This window comes from Primulina huaijiensis, chromosome 7, assembly GCF_012295235.1.
Source record: "Primulina huaijiensis isolate GDHJ02 chromosome 7, ASM1229523v2, whole genome shotgun sequence".
Taxonomy (NCBI): domain Eukaryota; kingdom Viridiplantae; phylum Streptophyta; class Magnoliopsida; order Lamiales; family Gesneriaceae; genus Primulina; species Primulina huaijiensis.
In genome coordinates this window covers 19,197,087-19,216,791 of record NC_133312.1, presented here as the reverse complement: position 1 = coordinate 19,216,791, position 19,705 = coordinate 19,197,087, and the positions used below count along the sequence as shown (strand labels likewise).

The window sequence follows — 19,705 nt, the reverse complement described above, 5'->3', positions numbered from 1 at the left end:
AGTGGAGTTTTCTATTGAGTTGATGCCAGACACTTTGCCAATTTCTAAGGCACTCGTCGAGATGAAAGTGCTAAAACACCAAATTAAAGAATTGCTGGACAAATGTTTTATTGGCCCTAGTTGTTCTCCGTGGGGCGCATCGGTACTATTTGTGAAGAAAAATGATGGAAGTAGGCGACTCTGCAATGATTATCGAGAGCCGAATAGAGCCACCCAAAAAGAGTTGAACATGAGGCAACGAGGATGACTAGAATTGGTAAAGGACTACGACTGACATATTAGCTACCATCCTGGAAAATCTAATGTAGTAGCAGACACATTGAGTCGAAAGACAGCAGTCATTACTCAATTATCACTTCAAACACCACTGCAGTCCGAGATTCAGCGATTTGAGCTTGCAGTATATGCTAGGGGCGAGGCCCTCAATCTTGCTACTATGACAGTTCAGTCGACTCTGAGGGATAGAATTCGATAAGGTCAGTCTTCTGATGAGTAATAACAAAAATGGAGACTGAGAGATGAAGCTAAGGGTCAGAAGTTGTATTTTAAGGAGGATGGCATAGTTCGATATCAAAATCGACTATGGGTTCCTGAGAGCGATTCATTGTGAGAGGTTATTATGAAGGAAGCTCACAATACCCCGTACTCCATTCATCCTGGAAGTACGAAGATGTACAAGGATCTACAGTTGTTGTATTGGTGGCCGGGCGTGAAACGAGACATCTTACGTTTTGTGTCCGAGTGTTTGACATGCCAACAAGATAAGGTTGAGCATCAGAGGCTAGCCGGAAAGCTTAAGCCACTTCTTACTCCTGGGTGGAAATGAGAAAATATTACTAAGGATTTTGTTGTCGGATTGCCAAGGACTCTTAGAGGTTTCAATTCCATTTGGGTGATAGTTGATCGTCTTACGAAATCAGCGCATTTTATACCTATTAAAACGACATTAACCATGACGCAGTATGTAGAGCTATATATTCGAGAGATGATCCAACTGCATGGGATTCCATCGTCTATCGTTTCTGACCGAGATCCGAGGTTCACATCGTCTTTCTGGAAGAGTCTACATGCAGCCATGGGGATGAAGTTGTTATTCAGTGCAGCATTCCATCCTCAAACTGATTGTCAGTCTGAAAGGGTGATTCAAATTTTAGAAGATCTACTTCGAGCTTGTGCGATTGATTTCCAAGGAATTTGGGAACCGAAGTTATCTCTAGTTGAGTTCACCTATAACAATAGTTACCAATCGTCTATAGGAATGACTCCTTACGAGGCACATTATAGAAGGAAGTGTAGTTCACCTATACATTGAGACGAGGTTGGTGAAATAGGAGAATTTGGTCCGGACTTGATCAAGCAAACAACGGAGCTAGTAGTCAAAATCCGAGATAGGATGAAGATTGCACAAAGCTGACAAAAGAGCTACGCCGACAAGCGACGAAGAGAGCTAGAATTTTCCGTAGGCGAACATGTATTTGTAAAAATAGCACCTACGAAGGGTGTTATGAGATTTGGAAAGAAAGACGAGTGCAGTCCGAGATTCATTGGACCATTTGAGATTCTAGAAAATATTGGGACATTTTACATAATGTGTTACACATCTCGAGGCTGCGAAAGTACATGTCGAACCCTTCACACGTACTAAATTATGAGCCTCTACAGTTAACTCTAAATATGTCATACGAGGAAAGAATTACACAAATTTTGGGTAGGCAAGAAAGAAGACTCCGAAACAAAGTTATACAAATAGTCAAAGTCAAGTGGCTAAATCATTCGGAGGAAAATGCTACTTGGGTAACTGAGAGGGATATGAGGAGTCTTTACCCGAATTTATTCGGTAAGTTTTTATTCTGAGGACGAAATTTTATTTAAAGGAGGGAGGAATTGTAAGGTCCAAAATACGATAACGTAATTCAACTGCTTGCAAATATAGGGAAAATAGAAAATGAATAATTAAATGGTTTGAATGACATGAATTGATTATGGTGTGCATGTTTACATGTTTAAAAATAGGATTTTCTGTTAGAATGCATAAAACTATGTTTTAAAGGTTATTCGAGACACGGTCGAGGAACGGAGACAAGGGATTTTATGATGGAAAATATTTTTCTTAAATAAGTATTTTTAATTGTTTAATGTGTGGTGTATTTTAAAGGAAATTTTTGAAAATGATGTGTTTTTATACGCCGAGTCGTATTTTAAAACCGGTAATCGATTTTCGATGAAAATAGGGACTTTTTGAGAACACGACTATTATTTTCACAAACTTTCTTTAACAAAATATTTTAATTATTACTTAATGGGCCGAATTGGCCTATTTATACTAGGTTAATGGGTCTAAGCTTGCACCATGTATTCTATTTAATAATTAAGGTCTTAAACCCTAACCTCTTCTCACCAAAACTCACGCCCACCATACCTATTAGCACTAGGACTCTTCCTTCAGCATTCAAGCACACACCACACGCAATTATTGAGAGGAAGCCACTGTTTTTGAAGGAAAAATCAGCAAGGTCCTCCCTACGTCGACGTTAATCTTCGCATCTCAACTCGTTTTTCGTGCGTAATAAACGCAAAGGCATGCTTTAATATCTTTTTTCTCATCTATCACATCATATTATGTGTTTGATGTATGTTTTCATGAAAAAAATATGAATCCTTGTATTATTTTCGTTTTTATGCCATGTTGTGCAAAAAACTCATGTTTTTATGATTCAAAACTCGTGCTAAGAATACTTAGAGGGGCTGCCATGGTAGGGACACCAAAAGGGATGAATTTCAGAGGGTTTAGGAGGCTTAAGTAAGGCTGCAGAAGGGCTGGACGTGAGGGGTTAAGGGGTGCACGAAAATAAGAGTCATTGTGGCTAGGGTTTTCGGCTAGAAGTCCTTGAGGGCCACGGCTTCCAGCAGCTGTTAGGGCATGACCAGGAGACCTAAGGGGGATATGTGATGGTCCTAGGGTGGCAGTACGATGGTTGGTCCGATGGCTAGGGTGATCGCGTGAACTTGGGGCCCCACATGGCTTGGGGGTTTGTGGTTTTGGAGGCTGAGCATGCAAGGGCCGTAGAGGTTGTTCCAGAAAGTTTCTAAGGGCTTGGTCATGGTCCTAGGATAGATGCACGTCTAAGGTTTAAAAATGAATTGAGATATTAGTCGAGAGGCTTAATTTTACGTTTAAGAAATATTTATGGGTGTATTTTAAGGTGATATGTTATGTTTGGAATGAATTGGCACTACAAGAAAAATGATTTTCCGCAGCACGTCATCAACGGCGTGCATTAAAAGCACGCTGCGAATATTACTTTTAACGACGTGCACTCATATGTGCGATGCTGATATTATTGCACTTGACAGTATTAACGATGTGCTTAAATTAAAGCACGCCGCGGATAAGTAATATCCGCAGCGTGCGTTTATGTGTGCCATTAAAAAATTATATAAACGACAGCGTACATGTTAATGTGCGCCGTTAATATTTAGCGACGGTTTTTTGAAAACCGACGCAATATTTATATTAGCGACGGTTTCTTTCAAACCGTCGCTATCTTAGCGACGGTTTTAGTCAAACCGTCGCTAACATTAGCGACGGTTCAATACAACCGTCGCAAAATTCAAGTTAGCGACGGTTATATTATAACCGTCTCTAATAGCCACGGTATAAGTGTGTCGCTATTAGCGACCAATAAGAACCGTTGCCATTAGCGACGGTTTGATATAAAACCGTTGCTAAGAGCGACGGTAAAAACCAAACCGTCTCAAATTGTCTTTAAATATCGCCAGTCGAACCATATCTTACCACACCACTTCATAACACTTAAATTTTTCTCTCTCAAGCAATTTAAATTTCGATTTAATGTACGTTTTTTTGTTTAAAATTTTTTTTAAATTTCGATTAAGGTACGATTTTTTGTTTCAATTTTTTGTAAATTTTTAAGTGTTAATTAAGATGAATATTGTTATTATAGTGTACGTTTTTTTAAGATTTATTAAATTATAAACGTAATTTTTTTTTATTGTAATAACAAGATTAGCGACGGATTTTATTTTAATTCGGTCGCTAATTAGCGACGGGATTTTTGAAACACCGTCGCAATATAGCGACGTCTTTTAAAATATCCCGTCGCTAAGTAGGGACGGAATTAAAATAACATATTAGCGACGGAATGTTAAAACCTTCGCTAATTAGCGACGGTTATGCTATGACTATCAACAGCGTGCGTAGGCGCGCCGCAAATAATAGTTTGAATTAACGGCGTGCTTATGCACGCCGCAGATAATCTTGAACTTTCAACAGCTTGCAAATTTGCAGCGTGCAATGCGCGCTGCGAAAAGCCATTTTTGTTGTAGTGTGGGTCATCGTTTTAAGGTCTAAGGACAAATTTGGAAAGTTAGGGTTCCAAGGACAAAACGATCATTTTACACCTGAAAAATGTTAGACGTACTGTCATTGTCTTGAATGCTGTAATAAATGTTAAAATCTTTATTTTAAATGCTTATGGAATTTTATGATAAAATGTTAATGCTAAAATACATGTTGCATGCTTGGTTTAAAAGAAAAATGATTTATATGTGCATGAATTTTTATAAGTGATGGAAACATGAAATATAGAAGGATGTGAATTGATTGTGACTAATACGATGATACGATGATATGTAAGGCCAAGGTTCAGCTGACGGGTGAGAGGGTCGCTGATGTCCCCGCCGCCCGGTACCGTGGTAATACGTAGATGGATCTATTGACCTACAGCTAATACGAAAGTCACAATTGAGGATCTGAATTTAATAGTAAGACAAACGTATATGTATATGATGAAATGAAAATTGTTTAAAGTTTATGTTCATAAAAAGTTACTTTATTAAAGTATTTTCAATGTTGCTTGTGAATGTATATGTATTACTTGTTATAATGATTAAGGTTTGCTGAGTCAATAGACTCACTAGGTGTGATCGATACACATGAGCAAGAGATTTATGTTAATGGAGGCCTTGATGGTTGAACTAGCCGGACTGATGTTTTTGAGAGGTTTTTGAGATGATGTTAGAGTTAAGCTTATTTTTGAAATAATGTCAGTTTAGGTTGGTTGATGTTTACGATTTTATGCTTTGAATTACTTTCTTTTAGATTTTCAAATAATAGTTGGTTGGTTTATTTTAAATGGTGCAAAAGTACTTTAAAATATAAATATGTATATTTCGGCCGAAAGTAGCAGGAAGAAAAAAAAAATTCTAGTACATTTTAAAAAAAACGAGCAGTATACATTTCATTTTCTCTCATCCGGGCTCTCTCTGGAGCCTTTTACCTCATAGACCTTCCTGATGCCCCAGTATTTGAATCATAACAAATAAACTTATCACTTAGATCGAAAGAAGCGGATAAAATCATAACAAAATAAACGGAATGGATCGGAATTTAGCATATGATGCAAAATATGTCATTCAATTATCTTCTTATTTCGAAAATGTTCAAATCAATATTTTAAAATTTCTTGTTAAAATAATCTAAAAAAAACGATCCAGAAATAACATCTAACAATCTTCCTATTTGGATTATTTTTGGAAAAAATCATAAAGTAGTCAAGAAAATTAACATATCGCAACTCTCTTTCTTTTTGAAAAAAACATAAGTTCAGAAATCAAACCGAAAGGTTTTACTCAATGTTCTCCCATATCTTCATGATAGATATGATGTTTTTCTTGAATGTCAATTTGTGTATTCTCCTTCATGCCTCATATAATTACCATAAAAAACCGAACTCCATGATCAACTTCATAAAAATAATGAAATCGCTATCACTTATAGGACCGAGTTCTTGCCACTTTACCAAAAGTTATAGCTGGTGGTAATGATTCAAATCAAATCTTTTTAAACTTTATAGATACTAAAGCATCACAATTCGATCGCTCTCTCAGCGAGGACAATTGTTGCACACAATAAGATAAAATGGTCTTGGATTCAGATTCTCCGCATCCTTTTTTGTATCATTGAAAAAATCTACTCATCGTGTAGGAAATTCTCCTGGACAAGTAACCATCCTTCGATTGCTTGGTTCACTTTTTGTGTATCAAAAGAAAAATGGTAAAATGGATTACCAAATATGAGATCGTGAAACGATGCTTTACTTGCCACGACATTGTGGAATATTCACAAAAGAAAGATACCTTGTGGTATAAATGAATAAATCTAGTCTTTGTTCGAGGGAGAAATATATGGTACATAGAGGTATGTAAGAATGAATAATGTCTTGTTAGGAAAATTCTTTCGATCCATGATGAGATACAGGTTAATGGCTCAGTGGATGAATCTATATTGTTGTTGAGTGGTTGGTTCGATGGTAAGAATGATATGCACATTAAAGCCTATAGTTTTTTTGCTCCAAATTATGGAAACTGGCCTCGGAAACCATGGTTGTGGAAGAATGACCTCATTCCTATGCACAAGTTCTATGTTTGGTTGTTTGCTCACAAGTTTTTGACTAGAGATAGACGATACTATGTGGAGGAGAAGAAATTTATTCTTTGTGGCGAATATAACAAATGTTTTGATAATTTATTTTTTGATGCCACTTCTCGAACTCTCTTTGCGCCAAAATTCGACAATGACTAGGATTGAACAAACTCATGGGTTCTCATCAAGCAATGCTAAAGGCATTCAGAGGAATTTGTCGAGGGACTTCATCCTTGGCAAAGATGTGGTACATGGCCATTACAACTATTATTTTTCATATTTGGAAAGCTAGAAAGCGTTGGATTTTTTAAAATGAAGACCAGAGAGTTGATGACATATTTAGGAAAATACAAATTTTTGTTCATCGTTGTATCGAAATTATGTGTTTTTGTGTTTGTTAGATGGCAGGTGGATGGTTGTTGATTCAAGGAATTAACGTTCTTGTAGATATCCAAGGCATGCCAAGTGTATCTATACCCCTATTTTTTAACTTAACTATACGACTGTTTCATGTCAAAAAAAAAATCACATATAAGGAATAATGATGTATATATAAAGAACAATATGCTGTAAAGGTTTACTTTTCTTCTCATATTCGTTACTCCAGATTATACTCATCTGGTGAAATTCATGATAACTGTGAATAGATTTTTGGTCTTGGAAGAGCAACATCTTGTCGATTTGGATTGACATTGATCAAGCTTTCATGTAATGTAATTCTCTGCAGAGGGATCAGTTAGCGCAGACGATGTTGGTGGCTATTTTGACAGCATGTTAACAGCAGTGATACCCCCGAGTTGGGGACCGGCTCAGTCCATTCTCGGTAGCCCACATAATTAAGGCCTAATGATCAAGAACCCATGAGAGGTCTGCTACTACGTGTTCTAGGTGGTCATCCGGGAGGTCACCTCGACCGACCTCCCAAACGCCATTGAACGAAACGTGAAAATAATATGCCGACCACACACGAGGACCCGAGCCGACCTCCCCAGCCGACCTCTCACGAGGACGTTTTCGCATCGATTGGAAGGGTGGTGGCCGAGCTCCCGAGCCGAGCTCCCTTGGGGCCGAGGGACGACCGAGCTCATACCTACGAGGGCCCTTACTTAGATGCTAGCAGACAACCACGGGAAGCAAGCCCAAAAATGTAAAACCCATTAAGAGTTACCAAATCTGTGCAGGATCTAAATGAAATCTATAAGATATAACCAAATCTTCCGCAAGATTCTGAAGATCTAAATCTACCAAAGCAGGACTCTATTGCTCTCCTATAAATACCATGTTTTGTTCATTATTTATTCATTCATATATTCACATTCTCCGAGCACACACAGTACTCTCTCAATTTTCTATTCTCTGACTTGAGCGTCGGAGGGGCTACGCCAGAACAACCTTTCGGCCCCTTTCTAACGTTCTTATTCATGTTGCCAGATTTTGAAGGTCCAATCCGAGCTCCCAAGTGAAGATCCGACCTCCCAGCCAGCGCTCAAAGGTTTGATCCGAGCTCTCTAAGAAAGGATCTGACCTCCTAGTTACCATCACCGATTTTAGCAACATCAATTGACGTCGTCTGTGTGAAAATACTGAGAAGATGTAGACATGTGGGGACGAAGAGGTATAAGAACAAGTCCTAGGGGTGGGCGAGGAGGCCCTGGAGGGGGTAAAGGGAGGGGAGTGGCTTATCTTAGCCTAGAACAACTGGCCCAGTTAATTAACAGATCTGTGGATGAAGCCCTCCGTCGGAATCGGGCCCCATCACCACCACCGCAACGACCTCCACCTCCACCTGCTCCTGAGCATCTAGAGGCTGTATGTGAAGAAATCAGAAGGCTGGTCAGACAAGTGGGAGGCCGACCTCCCACACTGGACAGGGAATGCTCGCTCTCTCCCGAGATATTAAATGAGGACCTCTCCCTAACTTCCGTCAGCCAACTGTTAAGGATTATGATGGGAGTACTGACCCTGAAGAACATTTGGGGATGTTCAATAACGCAGCCCTGCTCCACAGATACTCGGATGGGGTGAAATGCCGCGTCTTCCTTACCACCCCGGTAGGATCGGCACAGAGGTGGTTTGATTTATTGCCACCGCATTCTATCACCAGCTTCCGAGGGTTCAGCACTGTCTTTATGAACCAATATGCCACAAGCAAAAAATACTTGAAGACCTCTCTGGGTTCATTCAATCTGAAACAGGGTGATTCAGACTCACTAAGGGATTTCATTAGACGCTTCAATAGTGCGGCCTTGGAGGTCCCGGCAGTTTCCACGGAAACCTTGGTAAACGCCTTCACGCAAGGCCTCCGAGGGGGACGAATTTTCAATTCTTTGGTGAAAAAACCCCCTCAAAGCTATGATGAGCTCCTGAGCCGAGCTGAGAAATATGTGAACCTTGAGGACGCGCAGAGGCAGAGGCGAGTCGATATCCGACCCGTAGAGAAAGACAAAAGAAAGGAAAAAGTTGAGTCGAGCAGGAAAAGGCCTGCAGAAAGAACAGAGGAACGAGGTCGAGGTCTCGGACCCTTTCCTTAAGCCCCATTGGCCATGAGATTGGAAAGAGCTATGGCAATCTGTGAGGAAAGAAGCAAGTTGGAGCGCCCGAAACAAGCAGAAAAGGGGCCACATCTACCTCCCTTGGATAAGTTCTGTGAGTTCCATCAAGAATATGGTCACATTACAAATGACTGCCAAAGGCTGGGAGAAGAGGTGCAGAGGATCATGCAGAGAGATCCCCACATGAAGGGCCTCTTAATCCGACGAGAAGGGCATCGTCAAGATAATAGGAGAGGCTCGGGACCCCCCTGGGTGAATCAGAGACCACCTGCAGAAAACCGACCTAACCAAGGGGGTCGAGATGACCCACCACGGCAGCAAGGGTCTCAGGTCCAGCAGATAGCCAATGATCCGACCCGAGGCGTAATACACATGATAATTGGCTGCGCCACGGAAGGAGATTCAGGCCGAGCTCGCAAAGCCCACGGTAGAAGATTGGAGAGCTTGGGCTTAGACCTCGCTCCCAAGTCCGACCCCATTATTAGTTTCGGACCCGAGGACCTGAGAGGTATTGTGGCACCTCACAACGACGCCTTATTAGTAACTCTTACTGTCGCCAACTATGACGTCGCAAGAATCTTTGTCGACACTTGAAGCTCAGTTAATATTCTTTTCAAAAGAACCCTTGATCAAATGAAGGTGGAAGGCTTCGAGTTTGACCCTATCTCTACGCCTTTATTTGGCTTCACAGGACATGTGTCCAAACTGTTGGACAAATCATGCTCCCCTTATCTTTGGGGACGGGACCGCACCGCATCACCAAAATGACATGTTTTACTGTGGTGGATGCCCCTTCTTCTTACAATGGTATATTGGGTCGACCGGCCTTGGCTGACTTTCGAGCCGTGAGCTCCACTTACCATCAAAAGCTGAAATATCATGCGGGGAACGAAGTGGGAATTATATGTGGGGACCAGAAGTTTTCATGCTTTTGCTATGTAGATGAGGTAAAGGTTGAAGTGAAGAGGTCCCGAGTTGAGGTGGGGATGATCGAGAATCAAGAAAGAATGATCTCCAAAAAGGAGGTTCAGCTCGCATCAGAGGAAGAGCCGGAAACGATTGAAATAGGAGTCCAACGAAGCGTCAGAGTGGCGGCTGACCTGGACCCCGAAATTAAGCATGATCTGTTGGCTTGCTTAAAGGCTAACCCTGATATATTCGCCTGGTCCTCGCAAGAGCTTCACGGGGTCAGCCCAAGGGTCATGGAACACCACCTGAATATACTTCCGGAAGCCCGACCAGTCTAACAAAAGAAGAGGCACTTTGGCCCTGAGAAAGATAAGATAATAAAAGAGCAAGTGGATGAGCTTCTCAGGGCAGGACACATACGGGAGGTCTTTTTCCCAACATGGTTATCAAATGTTGTCCTTGTCCCTAAGAGCTCTGGAAAATGGAGGATGTGCGTTGATTTCAGAGATCTCAACAAAGCTTGCCCAAAAGATTGTTATCCCTTGCCAAGAATCGATCAACTGGTTGACTCCATCGCAGGTCATCAATACTTATGTCTAATGGATGCTTATCAGGGATACCATCAGATACCATTAGCAGAGGAAGACCAGGAGAAGATCGGACCGTTGATTTCAAATGGGTTGAATGACCAAGATCATCTCGAAATACGTGCAACTAGCCGTTGGACTGACAGGTGATAGCGACGTTTCATGTTTAGGGCGGGAACCAACATGGTTAGAAGCATCGCGCCTCAGCTCTTTATCAGCTCAGAACATGTAATGACTCAGCAACCAATATGGCTAGGGACTTCGCGTCACAGCTCAGTTCAAACAGAGCTTTGTCAACTTCGCGCAGCAGAGAACTTTGCTTAGTAGATTAGCTTGGCTGAGAGCTTCGTATTCCAGTCCAGAACAGCCAAAAGCTCGTAGCTTAGCTAAAGTCTTACTCTTCTGGATAGAACATCCTATAGCATTGGTCATCTTAAGCTCAGCATAGCTAACAATCTATAAGCTCAGGATATCTGAGAATTTGCAGCTCGGTCAAAAGCTATGCCCATTAGATCAGGACATACCGGCATTTTGTAACCTCAGATCGGTATCGGTAGAAGCCCCTAACCTGTGTAGCCATGGGCCACCGAGAGTTTGGACAACTACGAGCTTCTGGTCTACAACTTCAGCTCGACTTGAGGGGGGACTCGTGATACCCTCGAGTTGGGGACCGGCTCAGTCCACTCTCGGTAGCCCACATAATTAAGGCCTAATGATCAAGAACCCATGAGAGGTATGCTACTGCGTGTGCTAGGTGGTCATCCGGGAGGTCACCTCGGCCGACCTCCCAAACGCCTTTGAACAAAACGTGAAAAATAATATGCCGACCTCCCACGAGCACCCGAGCCGACCTCCCACGAGGACGTTTTCGCATCGATTGGAAGGGTAGTGGCCGAGCTCCCTTGGGGCCGAGGGACGGTTGAGCTCATACCTACGAGGGCCCTTACTTAGATGCTAGCAGACAGACCACGGGAAGCAAGCCCAGAAAGGTAAAGCCCATTAAGATTTATCAAATCTGTGCAGGATCTAAACCAAATATATAAGATATAACCAAATCTTTCGCAAGATTCTGAAGATCTAAATCTACCAAAACAGGACTCTATTGTTCTCTTATAAATACCAGGTTTCGTTCATTATTTATTTATTCATATATTCACATTCTCCCAGCACACACAGTACTCTCTCAATTTTTTATTCTCTGACTTGAGCGTCGGAGGGGCTACGCCGGAACAACCTCCCGGCTCCCTTCTAACGTTTTTGTTCGTGTTGCCAGATTTCGAAGGTCCAATCCGAGCTCTCAAGTGAAGATCCGACCGCCCAGCCACCGCTCAAAGGTTTGATCCGAGCCCTCTAAGCGAGGATCTGACCTCCTAATTACCATCACCGTTTTTAGCAACATCAAGCAGATATAGTCAACTTTAGGTCCCTTCATGGTCGTTCGTGTAATCTAGGCGACTGTGTGGCCAAAGTTTTGTTTTTAAATTTATATCTCCAACAAGAAGTTAGGCTGGTACTGTTCAGACTGAGAGATGTACACAAGAGAAAAAACAAGAACACCATGCCTACTCCAATTGTTGAGTTTGCTTCTCAGTTGTATCCATATGCAGTCGGAGGTTAGGCTGAACCAAATTAATAAAAGCATATTTTTCTAATACATTAAGTATTCGATACAGAACCAATTAAAATCAATATTTTTTTTTAATAAAAATTCGAATTACCGGACACATCGAATAGAATTTGTAAATAAATTGGTTATGTTGATTATTTTTGTTTGACTAAACTTTTTTTCACCACGATCTGTAATCTGCATAAAAACCATTTGGCAATTGGTAATATTGCTGATGTTTTCTTGGGGAAAAAAAGAAAAGAAAGAAAAGAAAAGAAATCAGCCTCCCTTGTACTTTTATTTCTAAGAATATCATATTAATTAATAAGTTCACACCCTAATGATCATAGAAGTTACACAATCAAACACAAATTTAAATAAATAAAGCCAAATAAAATATATTTAATTATATATATAGATATATATCATGTCTTCCTTTACTCCTGCATGTATACTTGTATGTCATCCATGCATGCATTTACGTACGTAAGTTCACTCAACGATTGTTCCTTGCGCAGTGGGTGGCCCTGGTGCAGCCACGCCTGTAAGGGTTGGCTCGCTGGTGGCCCCGGCAGCTGCTATAGTAAGACGAGCCACGTCTGTTGCATGGCACCGTGTTCCTGTTCAAGGCTCCGTAGCTGATGTATCTGCTCTGAGCCAGCTGACGTCGAGCCGATTCCGATTCCATCATCATCTCCTCGTCCATGTCCAAGGCGTCTGCCACCAGCCCATGTCCGTCAGTTTCCATATTGAGCCCCATATCGATGGCGTATTCCGTGGAATGTGCAGCCACCACTATGGCGGCCAGGGCTGCCAACAAGAAAACAAGCCCGACCCGGAAAGCCATTTGGATGATCAGTCGACCTTGAATGAAGAATTCAGATAAATTTATGGATTTTTAGTTGATTTAAGCTGTGTTATTTTGTTTGTTCTCTCCTCAGCCCGCCTGCGGAAAGGAGGGAGAGGAAGTGGAGGATTTTGTGTGGTTTGTATAGGAGGATGAGAGAATATGAATGGTGAGTTTGTTGTGGTTGTGGATTAAGGCAATTTGTGTATGAGGACTATTTTTCCATGTATATATCGGGCTTAGAGCAAATATAGGTGGTCGTGTGTTTGAATTTATCATACGTTGAAAATTATGAGTTAGGAAGGAAATATATATCTCATGATTTGTGGCAAAATAAAGGGAAATTTAGGTATCCAAAATTGTTTGTAAGAGTTTGATGAATGATACTTTAAAACTATGTATATGTTTATACTGTTTTAATTTAGATATATTGTCCGTCCACCGTACTTACTTCTATGTCTATCAATAATATACTACTCATTTATTGGATGTATCAGAACAAAGAGGTAGATACAATTCTTAAAATGTTTCCGACTTTAAAAAATATATAAGATTAGTAAATACATTTATCTATCATTTACAAGATATATATCTTTAAAAAACTAACTTTGGTGAACTCAATTTCTTATTCTAGATTTGTCTTTCATGTCACTCCAAAGTTAGAAACAAAATTCTTATTTTTATTTAATTTACAAATTGTTTGATGCAAAATTTATTCAGAAAATAATAATTAGTCAGAAACTACCAAAAGTCACCTATGTCCTCTCTTTTTTAAAAAATAAATATTTATGTATCAAAAATTACAGAAAGCACGTGCATCTAAATATAGAATATATCTCTTATGAGACGGTTTCGCGAATTTTTATCTGTAAGACGGGTCAACTCTATCGATATTCACAATAAAATGTAATACTTTTAGCATAAAAAGTAATATTTTTTCATGGATGACCCAAATAAGAGATCCGTCTCACAAAATACGACCCGTGAGATCATCTCACACAAATTTTTGCCGTAAATGTAATACTTTAATAATACTCTCGATGGGATGATTTTATAGATTGCTTTGTCAATATTCTAGATTTATTTCAAAAATAAAAATATTAATTGAGAGGTTACAAGCTTAACTAAGATTACTGGGTATTTGGTAAAATAATTTGAAAAACTGTTTTGGGCAAACTGTAAATCAAATTCAACAAAAGGATAAAATCGAAAAACTTCAAAAAGTTGGAGAAACTGGGTTGAATGTTGACCTATTTTCTCAGTTTTCTCGCTTTTCCTTCATGAACTCGGAAGTTTTTCAGTTTCTGTGATGATTTTTGGTGATAAGGTTATGGGATTTTTCTGTATGTGAATGGATTAATACAGATTGTTCTGAACTGGGTTTAGCTTATATTTGTTTCTCTGGTTTTTCTTGTCGATCTTATTTCCTTAATTCGAGGTGAAAAGTTGCTTGATTTCAATAGTATACAATGAATAAAGGAGTAGGCATAGGAGGCGCCGCTGGTGGCGGTGGACTCACTTTCGCGGCGTCTGCGGCGGCGCCCCAAAAGCAGAGAGTACTTCTTCAGAGGGTGGATGCAGATGTTGAACATCTTGTTGACAACTTCGGGTACCTCGTTAACGTGACTCGGGTACTCTTGAAATACTTTCTTATTTAGCTCTTTTAAAGGCTGTGTGTGTTGGAATATTTGTATAGTTTAGCTTACAAGTATGGGAAATATTTATGATGTATGAAACTTTAAATAATCTGATATCAAGGAGTTGCAATTGTTTTGATTCCATTGTGCTTCTTGGAATTTTCAATTGTTAAGGGGGGTACATCGCTCTAAAATCTTGGAAATGTGGTTAAAAGCTTCATAACAGCCAAATAGCGAAGGTAGCTCTTAGGACCAGACTGACGGGGGAATGCTATCATCCATGATTTACAACTCTTCGACGAGTCTAGCATTAGTGCATAACATCGATTGACAAGCTGAGCATGCTCGATCGGAGTTGGTTTGGCGTAACACTTCAAAAGCAAAGATAAGTCTCAGAAATGATTTGTTGGATATTTACTCCTGGAAAACAAGGTTGTTTATGTTGGTCCCACGTGCGGAATTTGAGATAATAAAATCCGAAAATAAAGAATAAACTGGACACCGAGATTTACGTGGAAAACCCCTAAAAATTATTAGGGTAAAAACCACGGGCAAGATGAAAAGAATTTCCACTATTTTGTGGTGTACAACTCACTCACTGTGTTTCCAAAGAGAACACACACTCTCTTAATACAGGAGAACAAACACCTCACAATTATTATAGAACTAAGCACTCAAATGCTTATAAGATGAGAGAAAACTCAAAGAAGGGATGATTTCAGAATGAAGGAATGGAGCTCTATTTATAGAACTTCCTGTCAGTGTGAAAACGCGTTAAAAACGCGTTCCGTCTGAACGCATCCTACCGCGTATAAAACGCGTTCCTTTCTATCTGAGTCAAAAATGCCAACCTTTGTTGACTCGTCCATTTAATGCTCATATTGCCGACATTTCTCCCACTTGGAGATTTGATTGAGAATCAAACACATCTCCACACATCCTTTCAATCTTGCCATTCCGTGCTGCTTACGTTTCTGCTAGACCACTTGAGGATCTACACCACTCAAACTTATCAGTGTTCACTGGCTTGGTCAGAAAATCAGCTATGTTATCCTTTGTATGGATCTTTTGCTTATCCACACTACCTTCTTCTACTACTTCTCGCACAAAGTGAAATTGAACTCCAATGTGTTTCGTCCTGGAATGAAANTTATTGACCTCCAAGAGTTATACTTTTGGGTCTTTTTTTTCGGTTTTTTGGTTTTGTTTTTCTCGCCATGAGTTCCTTGATAACCACCGTGCAGATCCACATAGATATATAGAGATATGCGTACTATCTAACCAGGGATTCCATTTTATACATGCTACATCCAACGGCAGCCCCATGGTAAAACGTGGAATGGCTAAATAAGTATAAGGGCTTTTCCCACCAAGTTAACTTGGCTTTTGGTCTTGGGTTTTGCTCTTGGGCATGTGGCTTAACATTGTTGTTAGTCCTTCGTTGAGGGTTGACTTAGCGGGATGCAGTGACCTGAGATAGGGCTACCATCAGGACAACATCGGTAACGTGGTCTGTGTTCACATGATGGGCTGAAGATGAATTAAGATGCTTGGACCCAATACTATAGATGTGTGAGAGTCGTTCAGAGTTGGTTTGTCTAGGCATCAATCTCTCAAGGAGATTATAGTAAGCATATTTTCAAATAATAGCTGAAATTCTTCAAACTTAGTTTCATTTTTGGAGTTGGGTCCGTGATATTTGCTGATCAAACTTGTTTTCAATTAAATAGAATGATATCTTGCATATACATAGGCAACTTACATCGGAAACTGCAATAGATTGGCTGATGGCATTATTATTGGATCTGCTAGCCATATTATATGCATTGCGTCCTCTCTTTCCCTTTCTGAGAATTAAAAATGTGACGATGATTCTGCACATTGCTTATCCAGCTTATCTTCCTCATTGGCTGTGTGGCAACAATTTTTGTCTGAGATATCGAGGAAGTTGATAAAGATGGGAAAGAATGTACTATAATTATGGTGTTCAAAATAATGGAAAGCGGAAGACAGAGAAGAGAATCTGTAGCAAAGAATGATAATTGATTTGGTTTTCTTGATTTGTTTGAATGCATTTTCATCTGCTGACTATATATTTGAAATTGAGCATAGTTGGGCTACCGATTTTTTAAAAGATTGAGTACACTGATGGCGCTACATATCTTTTAGGTTAATGATGCTCTGGTCCAAAATTCTCAAGAATCTTTCATGACGGAGATGCGTGCAGCAAGAATTGTGGGTTTTGAATTTCAGTTGACTTGTATCCACATCTTTTGCGTATCCCTTTATTCGGCTAATTTAATAGTCTTTATGAATTAACTCTATCAAGTTTGGTTATTTGGGTTACCAAGTATTTTTAAATAACAGGTTCAAGCAGCTGACTCTTTGCTTAAGTTGGTGTCCGAATTGAAGCAGACAGCAATATTTTCCGGATTCGCGTCTCCCAACGACCATGTGGACCAGAGGACAGACGAGTTCAATAAACTTGCAGAAAATACAAATGGGATGTTGGCTAGAATTGGAGAAGAGGCAGCAGCTAGTCTCACTGGGCTTGAATCCCAATACTATTCCTCGACCCTGAGATCCTACATCGGTCAAGAACTGTAAAGTGTGAGTATGAATCGGGAGGCAAATAAATCAGAGTCTACAATTAGAATTTATGAGCTCTTTGAATTTTGAATGTGTGTGCCAAATATTTATTAATATTGGTTTTTTCAAAAATTGATTAATATTGTCCATAATTGGAGTGAAACTGAATCCGACAACAACCAAATAAAAAATAAAAAAAACTGGTTGGTTGGATTAGTTTCCAGTTTATAACAATTTGGGGTTTAAAATCAATCTAACTGATTATGGTTGGTTTGATTTATAGATTAGATGAAAAAATCCAAACCAAATTGATTTTATACATAAAAAAAGTGGAATAGACGTTAAAATCTTAACTTGCTATCATTTCTTTCATTACAAAAACTTATCTAATAATATCTTTATTATTATTATTATTATTTATTTATTTATTTATTTTTATCAGTTGCCCTATCTAAACCCGCCATAAAACGGCTCTCGCACCAACTTGGTGGGTAGGAAATAGGGATGACAATGGGTAGGGTATGGGTCGGATTTCATATATCCATCCCCATACCCATTTATTAAATTCATCCCCATACTCATTCCCATACCCATCGGGTGATGAATTTCATCCACATCTCCATACCCATCGGATTATCGGATATCCATATCCTACCCAGATACTCAATTATCATATACAATTGAATTTTTTCAAATTTAAATTGTTTCAATGAAGTTATGAATATTTAAAAAATTATTTAAATGAACAATAAGAAAAATTATTCACGCTTTATAATAAGTTTTATATATTTTCTTCTCTTTTAATATTCAAAACATCGTTTTCTTTAATTTTCAAATTTATGATTATATGTATTNGTAGGAAAACCCCAACCCGACCCTATCCACCACGGATTGCTAGTTATGCGGGTTAATCCATCAAAATATTAAAAAGATTGGCCAATATTTTTAAAAAAATTATTACATAAACTATTATAAATAATACAAAATTTTCAAAATAATCAACCGTACATGAGTCGTTATAAATAATATAAATTTTTCATAACTAATAATTATACGTAAAACATTTCAATAATATAAATGTTTAAAAATTAATTAACATACAAATAATTAAAAATATCATAATAAAAAAATGACATGGCAACCCACTCGCCTTGACTTGCAACACAAACGAACCTCCGTTTTAACCACAATATATAGACAAAAACTTGTGTGAGACGGTCTCACGGGTCGTATTGGTGAGACGGATCTCTTATTTGGGTAATCCATAAAAAAGTATTACTTTTTATGCTAAAAGTATTAATTTTTATTGTGAATATGGGTAGGGTTGACGGGTCTCACAGATTATGATCCGTGAGACGGTCTCACATGAGACACACTCCAATATATATTCCGCACTAATGATATTCCGTCTTGCTCAAAAAACCACAATAATAACACCATAAATAAATAGCACTTTTTATTCCTTGCTATGCAGACCTTAACATGCACCTTTCCAATGGGGAGCCAAGATTTTAAGTCTACTCGGATTAGAATTTTTAACGAAAAATAAAATAATTTATGACAATTAAAATAATAAGATACATGTTCAATGTAATCTAAAAATATTTATCATTAACAAGATCTTCAATATTTTTGCTATAAAACTCGTAAGATTTGAAAACTTCGGTCAAAACTTTGACATTGTAATATTTTATATCTCCATTACCTTGCAAAGAAATTTATGAAGCTTAAATAAAATGGTTATATCTAAATATTTCTTAACTAAAAGATAAAAAGATGAGCTGAACAGACATACCATATTACTGAAGATGTGATTTATGATTATTTAAAGTATAATATATATTAGTTATAGAATCTTAGTCAATACTTAAACAAACTCTCTCTCTCTCAATACCGATCAGATTATAAAGTTACAACTTTTTTGTTTCAAACAACTCTCGGCACTAATCACAATTATGAGATAGTGGATATTTTCTAAAAATTCTCGTGACAACCTACATCGAGCTAATATTGTTATAGCTGACACCTCAAATGATGAATTTCATATTCCATGAGGTGCTCCTTCTTAGTGATAGTATACATCTTGTCAATGTCGAACCATTTAAAATATTCTTTTGGTTCCAAACCACAGCCAAACATAAGTAGAAAATGATGCAAGTGAAACAAGCTTCTGAAAAAAATATGAGTTCATATAGAATAAGAGGTCAGCTCAAAAATTAATACTGATGCATTTATAAATTGGAATGGATTGAAATGATACAATGAATTGGCAAGATTTCAAAACTAAAAAAAAAAAACATAAGATTTGAGATGAGGATTTGACCCAACTTTGTATAAATATATAGTGAGTGTACTTGAGCAAATTGGTTTAAGGTTGAGGATTCGAGTGATTGGGAACAAGACAAATCTAATTACAATTTCGTCTCTTGAATGTTTTCATCTTTTAGGGTAGTCTCGTTAAGCTGAATGAAATGGATCCAAGTAAAGATTGTTGAGTTTCTTTTATTTATGGATATGTCATGGGCTAGAAAGT

General features: G+C 38.7%; 4 protein-coding genes and 1 long non-coding RNA gene across 6 annotated transcripts; 3 read left to right on the top strand and 2 right to left on the bottom strand.

Moving 5' to 3' along the window:
* Nucleotides 1–8,044: 8,044 nt before the first annotated feature.
* LOC140981664 (uncharacterized) lies at nucleotides 8,045–8,976 on the top strand. The gene is made up of 2 exons (XM_073448083.1): nucleotides 8,045–8,254; nucleotides 8,374–8,976. The coding sequence occupies exons 1-2, from the start codon at nucleotides 8,045–8,047 to the stop codon at nucleotides 8,974–8,976; spliced, it is 813 nt and encodes a 270-aa protein (XP_073304184.1).
* A 30-nt stretch (nucleotides 8,977–9,006) lies between these two features.
* Nucleotides 9,007–9,591, top strand: LOC140981663 (uncharacterized). The gene has a single exon (XM_073448082.1). It carries the CDS (start codon nucleotides 9,007–9,009, stop codon nucleotides 9,589–9,591), a length of 585 nt encoding a protein of 194 aa, XP_073304183.1.
* A 3,004-nt stretch (nucleotides 9,592–12,595) lies between these two features.
* Nucleotides 12,596–12,946, bottom strand: LOC140981662 (rapid alkalinization factor 23-like). Its single transcript, XM_073448081.1, has one exon. The coding sequence runs from the start codon at nucleotides 12,944–12,946 to the stop codon at nucleotides 12,596–12,598; it is 351 nt and encodes a 116-aa protein (XP_073304182.1).
* Nucleotides 12,947–14,100: 1,154 nt separating this feature from the next.
* LOC140980313 (mediator of RNA polymerase II transcription subunit 22a-like) lies at nucleotides 14,101–17,290 on the top strand. Of its 2 annotated transcripts, XM_073446068.1 has the most exons (3): nucleotides 14,103–14,577; nucleotides 16,753–16,818; nucleotides 16,951–17,283. In XM_073446068.1, the coding sequence occupies exons 1-3, from the start codon at nucleotides 14,416–14,418 to the stop codon at nucleotides 17,188–17,190; spliced, it is 468 nt and encodes a 155-aa protein (XP_073302169.1). In that variant the 5' UTR covers nucleotides 14,103–14,415; the 3' UTR covers nucleotides 17,191–17,283. The 2 variants fall into 2 exon arrangements, with proteins under 2 accessions (XP_073302170.1, XP_073302169.1); XM_073446069.1 differs by lacking the exon at nucleotides 16,753–16,818 and having other exon boundaries at nucleotides 14,101–14,577; nucleotides 16,951–17,290.
* Nucleotides 14,505–15,013, bottom strand: LOC140980314 (uncharacterized). Its single transcript, XR_012175922.1, has 3 exons — nucleotides 14,837–15,013; nucleotides 14,766–14,798; nucleotides 14,505–14,582 (listed from the first exon to the last, which is right to left on the bottom strand). It is a non-coding gene; the product is annotated as an uncharacterized lncRNA (long non-coding RNA).
* Nucleotides 17,291–19,705: the final 2,415 nt, after the last annotated feature.

Excerpts from the sequence above, each read along its gene's own strand:
- LOC140981664 (XM_073448083.1), top strand. The coding sequence starts at position 8,045 with ATGTGGGGACGAAGAGGTATAAGAACAAGTCCTAGGGGTGGGCGAGGA. Across the intron at positions 8,255-8,373 it reads CTCCTGAGCATCTAGAGGCT|CCAACTGTTAAGGATTATGA; the intron begins GTATGTGAAGAA and ends AACTTCCGTCAG.
- LOC140981663 (XM_073448082.1), top strand. The coding sequence starts at position 9,007 with ATGGCAATCTGTGAGGAAAGAAGCAAGTTGGAGCGCCCGAAACAAGCA.
- LOC140981662 (XM_073448081.1), bottom strand. The coding sequence starts at position 12,946 with ATGGCTTTCCGGGTCGGGCTTGTTTTCTTGTTGGCAGCCCTGGCCGCC.
- LOC140980313 (XM_073446068.1), top strand. The coding sequence starts at position 14,416 with ATGAATAAAGGAGTAGGCATAGGAGGCGCCGCTGGTGGCGGTGGACTC. Across the intron at positions 14,578-16,752 it reads ACCTCGTTAACGTGACTCGG|GTTAATGATGCTCTGGTCCA; the intron begins GTACTCTTGAAA and ends CATATCTTTTAG. Across the intron at positions 16,819-16,950 it reads AGATGCGTGCAGCAAGAATT|GTTCAAGCAGCTGACTCTTT; the intron begins GTGGGTTTTGAA and ends TTTAAATAACAG.